Genomic DNA, 6,608 nt, shown 5'->3' with positions numbered 1-6,608 from the left:
AACTGTTTCCATTAGAGGTCGTATCTTAGCTGGTACTTGCCACAGTGCTAAAATGCAGAGGACCATTATCGTGCGAAGGAACTACCTCCATTTTGTCAAGAAGTATCAGAGGTTAATAACATTCATACATTCATACTATACATTTGCTGAGTCTTTTACATTGGTGTTAAGAAAGTATTATACTTTTGGTCTCAGGTATGAGAAGAGGCATTCAAACATCCCTGCTCATGTCTCACCTTGCTTCCGTGTCAAGGAAGGAGACCATGTCATCATTGGCCAATGCAGGTTATGATCTGATTCAGAACATCATCTTTATTAATTCTGTTTTTGTTACAGTTTGATTTGATCTTTGTTTTCTGTTATCGCTAAATCTCAGGCCATTGTCGAAGACAGTGAGGTTCAATGTGTTGAAGGTGATCCCAGCTGGGTCCTCTTCGTCTTTTGGAAAGAAGGCTTTCACTGGAATGTAAGGTTGCTGTTGATGTTAGTCTATTATGTTTCTGGATAGAGCTGAATTTATGTTTTATGGTGATTTTCATATTGAATTCTCCCGACATTAAATTTTGTTTACTTTGCTCAAACTCTTTCATCCCAATCTGATATCTCTGTTTAAGACCTGAGTTTTGCTACCTTTCTTACAATGTTTGATGATCCGACTAGTCCAATCAAATACTCTCGTGTTCGTTAGAATTGATGTTCTTAGTCAATATCTTAATGTAATAGGTCAAATAATGATCAAACAAGAAAAGCGTGAAAGCAGAAGCAACGTGAAGGACTTACAAATTAGAGTATTTATTTATTTACTCTTCTACTTAAATAACTTTAAACCCATTTACTTGGATCTCCAAACATTTACATTTGTCGTAGCTCGTTGATGAGACCTTCGAACAAAAAATTGTCTGAAAATGAAGTACAGAACTCGACCTCAGATATCTCATCCTCCAACAAAAAATCTGAAGTTGGTACCAAATCAGGGGAAGAGTTGTTTTCTAAATGATGAAGAGGTCCACATGGTACAATGAATCCTCTCTCTTGCGGTACAACAAGGTTTTGAGGTGACTGATCCATTAACAAACTGTGATCTAACCATTCGGAAAACACTAGACTTGGCGAAAAGCTTGGGGTTTGAGCATTAAATGTTTCTCCGAGATTGATAGATGAAGAACATCTTTCAGTTGATGAACTCTGGAAGGTCTCAAGTGAGTTTGTGATTGAAGGTGTTTGATGGGTTCTTGAGGTTTCAAGTTGCGTCAAAGTTACACCCTTCTTTAGATTAGAATGCCAGTAGTTTTTGATCTCGTTGTCAGTCCTTCCTGGTAAAAATTTCGATATCTGAGACCATCTTGAAAAAAAAAACATAGGGAATTAAAAGGGATAATTATGAAAATACACTAAAATCATTATTATCAGTATTAAGAGAATAGTAAGTCATCACTAAAGTCTACATTTAAATAATTTATCTCCTAATTATAAAGTCTAAAAACCTAAACCATAAACATGAAGTTTTAAACTCATAATTACTTACATTCTTAACGGTGAAGTCTAAACAAAATAATAAATATCTTTCTTAATGTTGTAATCGATATATGTTGATGAAAAAATGGTCATATCAAAATTAAAAAGGCTTACTTGTTACCCAACATGGAGTGAAGTGAGAGAAGTGTAATTTCCTCTTCTTTAGTGAATGTAGACTTCTTAAGTCCTGGTCTTAGATAATTAACCCACCTTAATCTACAACTCTTCCCATTCCTCTGCAATCCTATATTATGTAAACCACCATTAAATTATTTATATTATGTATATAACTCCTAATCATATTCCAAAATCAAAATTGACATATTTGCTGTCTTTACATAATTAAAAAAAAAAAAATCTAAAGGTATTTATTATCAAGAGTTACCAGTATGAATAGGAATGGTACTCCAGCAACCATGGCCATACTTGAGAACATAACTCCTAAGCTTCTCATCTTCTTCCGGTGACCATAATCCTTTCCTTTGCTTCTCCTGTGATTTCAATTTCCGGTTTGGTTTTTCTGATTTATACACCATTTTTTATTTTTCCTAAGTTACTTTGAATTTATATTATACGTGTATGATACCGAAAGAAAGTATATACAATGTAGATTGGTGATGACAATCTTTGACAGAGATACGTAACCCGAAAAGGGGAAATATATAGACAGTTTTTTGAAGGTCAAATTTTTATTATTATATATTTTAACATAAATATACTAATATCTAATTCATACTTGTGTAGAACTATTCATATGAAAGAGGACTTGTTCAACACGAAACACATATCTTGTAGATGATATATCGCATTTTGGAACACTGTATCAATCAAATCTTTTATTAATTGATGTTTTAGGTGGAGCCATAATCTTTGAATTTAAGTGTCACAATTTTCTATACGACAGTGTGTATTAAAATTGATTTATTGTTCTGTATATTAAAAAACTATAGAATTTTGTTTCAGGATTAATATCCAGACTTATGTAAGATTGTCTTTGTTTTTCTTGCCTTTTCAAATTATGTTAGGGGTTAACTCAATTAAACTGCTACAATAATATAGTGATCACTGGTGATTGGGGAGGTTATTTTATTTGCTTGCAATTATTATTAATTTTTCTGTGAAAATGGAACGATTGGTCTACCAATTTTTGAATATGCGAAAGTGGACATTTTCACAGTAATCTTTGTAAAATTTAAATGAAAATAACTAGCATGTGATATTGTTATTGGTTATGAATAGAATTATGCTAATATAACTGTTCAAGTTAGTTAATTTTCTAAGGATAGAGAGTTGAAAGAAGACTTTTGCAGTTTATAACTAAATCCTACTTGCCTTCCTCAAGATGAACTCTTGTAAATTAAAATATAAACATACATATTATTGGTGAATTGGCCTTTGTTTTTGTCCTCTTATATTAAATCAGTTTTTATTATAATAAGAGATACTTGTTTAAATTATTAACGACATTATTAAAGTAATGACATTATTGGTTTGACAACTACAAATAACTTAATTATTTATATTAATGTCGTTTGTGTCACTATTCTAATTTAACATCTGATAAAATATTATATTGAAAAAAAAATGCATGGGTATAATAACTTTCACTTAAGTAACTTATTATTCTCTCTGTTAAAATTGTATATAACATAGTAAGTATCTTCTCTCTGTTTCACAAAGAATGCTATTCTAAACAAAAATTTAATTTCATAAAAAGTGTCATTCTAAAATTCTAATGTATTTTTAAAATTATTTTTTTTTCTAATTTACTCCTTAACCCAGAGCTAATTTTCATTGAATTTAAATTATTAATTACTTAATTTGTGTGAATTGTGTCAAATGATACTTTGTATGAAATATATTTATATATCTACTTATCACCGTATTATATACAAGTAATATATTTAGTAGTATTACTATACAAAAACTGAAAAAGCATAACATATGTTTTACAATATTATGTTGATAATGAGAAAGTGATGCCTTCACTGAGAAATACACATAGGTAGCCGACACTGTGATGACGTTAGATTCGGATTAAATCATCTGACATTTACTATATATTTTCATACTTGTTTTATAGCTCAACAAGATTCCAATATCGCTTCTGTGCCACGCACGACTTATACTACTACTTAGCATGGTTTTGTTATGAATCAATTATGAGAAAACCATTTTTTGGAATGGTTTTTGTTGGTTTTACCACTTTTTGAATAGTTTGTGGATTTTACCACTTTTTTAGTTACAAATTTGATTTAACATGTGTTTTATTTGTTATGTTTGGGTTTAGTAAGTTCTATTTGTTTTTAGGGTTTAGTATTTGGTATTAAGTACATATTATATTTTGAAAAATCTGAAAATACTTATTTTTTTCCTTCTCAAAATAATAAAATCCATAAACTATTGGAAAAATGGTATACCCAATTTTTTTGTTAAAAAAGTAGTATTTTTAACAAGAATCCCTTGGTAAATACACTACAGTATAGCGAATTTTAGATCTAAATGCACATAATGAGTTACTGACATATATAAAAAAATATAGAAAATGACACATTGACGTGTATATATTAAAGAAGAAACATAAAGGATGATCTTATTAATTTTATTGTGTGGCATCTCTATTATATTATTTAAACAACCCTTTAAATAAATAACCTTACTTCATATAGTATATTACACAAAATGCTATTGTATTTTAATACAAAATATAATAACAGAATCTTAATATTAATTTGTTGTAACCAGAAAATGTTTATCCACAAAAATAGCAAATAAAACATAACCTATTATGAAGTGTTTCACAAAAAAAAAACCTAGAGATAAGTTATAGTTATTGATGAGAGAAATTGGGGAAATTTACCTGATCAATATATATAATTATATTTGTAGTAAATGTAATAGGTGTTTGGGGATTGATTGCGGTCATTCATATTAAGATTCTGACATTTTACATATTATACCGATGTCGATATACATAGTCCATCATATGTATTTATTTTATATTATACACAAAAAATAATTAGATCATTCATATGTAGATAAAATGTATGAATAACAATTATTTTCCATTAAAAATAAAGTTAAGTTGAACTTAGACTTTAACTTTTAATCTAGAATATATATATATATATATATATAAATTATTAATAAATGATAATACTACAAAATATTAACGGGTATTTATGGGCCATGTAACAATACGAGTAACAAGATGGATAACAGCAAGGATATCAAAAATTAAATTAATATCCGATACTCGATCCTTACACACAAATAATATAATTATAATACATTTCACTCGATCCTAAAGTTGTGGGTACCCTTTTTCGGGACAGAAACAAGCCACGGATAACGATATTAGTTTCTATACCTACCAATTAGTAGTTTAATATGACTCAAAACTCACCATATAATACTATATATATTATATAACATGTAAATGAATGATACAACATAATCATAAGCTTAACAAATAACGAAAAAAAAATTCCCCGCAGCGTGGATGATTATCTAGTCGATGTATTATTAGGTTAAAAGAAGCAAATAAGATAAAGAAGATAGGTTACATTTTATTACGTAAAAATACACATTTTAATAACAGTTTGTCAGAGTAAAACTAACAAGCATCCTTTTTGTAAAATCTACCGACAATTTTGACAAAACAAAATTCTATAAAGCATTATGTTGTCATGATACAGAACAAAAAAATAGCAAACTTGTGTAATCCTTCAATTCAGTAGAAGTGGCTTAATTAATATATTATTCTGCTGAGCCTAAGAAAACAATTATAACAGTTAAAACAATTATAAGAGTCAATTTTGTGATCGTTTAATATATAACTCATTCCTAACATTATTCTGTTTTCATCACCATTTTTTAACGAGTTTTTTTTTTTTTTTTTTTTTTGTATCTGAATTGTGTAAAAATAGAAGAAGTGTAATTAACTATCTTGCAAATCATTTGTAGATTTTTGGTCGGTCAGAGCTAATACTTCGTGTAATTTTTAAAATAAAATAAAGCTTTATTAACATATAGTTATAGACTTAATTATAGCTATGATTCACGTATGTCTATTGTGAAATAGAAATTATCATTGAAGGATTCAACAAGGATCTATCGTCCAATATAATTGAGAATTTGTTATATGCATTAACAAGAAGAAAAAAAGAGGAGACTTGCAAAATTAGACTACAAACTTGAGTCAATTGCAATGTTAGACCCCTTTTTTTCTCTCCAACATTTGTCACTTTCTTTCTATTAAATTCTTGTCCATTCATTTTATTCACAAAAATGCCATTATTTCTGATTTATTTGAATTTCTTGTGAAAATGTTTATTACATCCATATCTTCATCTTCTTCTTTTATTTATGGTTGTGCCACAGCCATCAATTTTCCAACAACCATGAACAACCAAATTTGAATCTCTTAAAGCTTTAACAACCTGAATTTGTAAGCTTAAATAACACCCAATGTTATGATAACTTCATTTTCTTCTATCTCCTCTCCATTTTAATCCAAGAAAATTTGCAAGTGCATTCATCTTGTTATATGTCATGATTCTTGGATAGTGATTAAATTGGTGTTGGGTTTCTTCTGTGGTGACTAAAGACGACGTCCTTGGTGCTTGACATTGCGAAACAACCACCGATAAGGTTATTTTCCGGTAGATTTTCGTGATTTTCCTTGATTTTTTTGCGAAATTAGACTTCATTTGTTAGTCTAACCATCATAATATCATGTAAAGTCTACTATGTGGTCAAATTTGCAATTAAAAATTTATTGAGTTTCGAGCCCGTAGACTGAAATTTTAGTCTTCTTAATTTCATTTGAAAACAAAAAAATATGGTTCAGACTGCATTATAATCTCTCTGTCGGATACTTCGTTTGAAGTCTACTAAGGTGTATTTTTGCAATTGACCAAATTCTTGACTTTTTAGTTATGACTGTCGGACGAAGTCTTCTTCCAATAATAAAAGAGTAGACTTCTATAGTGGCTATTTTTGGATTTGACCAAAATATAAAAACATTGACCGTCATATTATTGATAGAAAATTAATTAGTTGACTGCAAAAGAAGTCTACTAGTTAAAAAA

At 29.0% G+C, this 6,608-nt stretch overlaps 2 protein-coding genes across 3 annotated transcripts in view; one reads left to right on the top strand and one right to left on the bottom strand.

Annotated features, from left to right (window-relative positions):
• Positions 1-631, top strand: part of LOC104791116 (40S ribosomal protein S11-1) — a 4,565-nt gene extending 3,934 nt beyond the window's left edge. Inside the window, exons 4-6 of one of the 2 annotated variants that reach the window (XM_010516928.2) lie at positions 18-111; positions 196-285; positions 377-631. In XM_010516928.2, the coding sequence (XP_010515230.1) occupies positions 18-111; positions 196-285; positions 377-470 (278 nt within the window). In that variant the 3' untranslated portion in view covers positions 471-631. The remainder of the gene's footprint in view (positions 1-17; positions 112-195; positions 286-376) is intronic. The other variant, XM_010516927.2, reaches the window with a different exon arrangement.
• LOC104791117 (transcription factor LAF1-like) lies at positions 538-2,126 on the bottom strand. The gene is made up of 3 exons (XM_010516929.1): positions 1,901-2,126; positions 1,630-1,759; positions 538-1,342 (listed from the first exon to the last, which is right to left on the bottom strand). Exons 1-3 carry the CDS (start codon positions 2,049-2,051, stop codon positions 853-855), a joined length of 771 nt encoding a protein of 256 aa, XP_010515231.1. The 5' UTR covers positions 2,052-2,126; the 3' UTR covers positions 538-852.

Source organism: Camelina sativa, chromosome 6, assembly GCF_000633955.1.
Source record: "Camelina sativa cultivar DH55 chromosome 6, Cs, whole genome shotgun sequence".
Taxonomy (NCBI): domain Eukaryota; kingdom Viridiplantae; phylum Streptophyta; class Magnoliopsida; order Brassicales; family Brassicaceae; genus Camelina; species Camelina sativa.
This window is presented reverse-complemented; position numbering and strand designations above follow the sequence as displayed.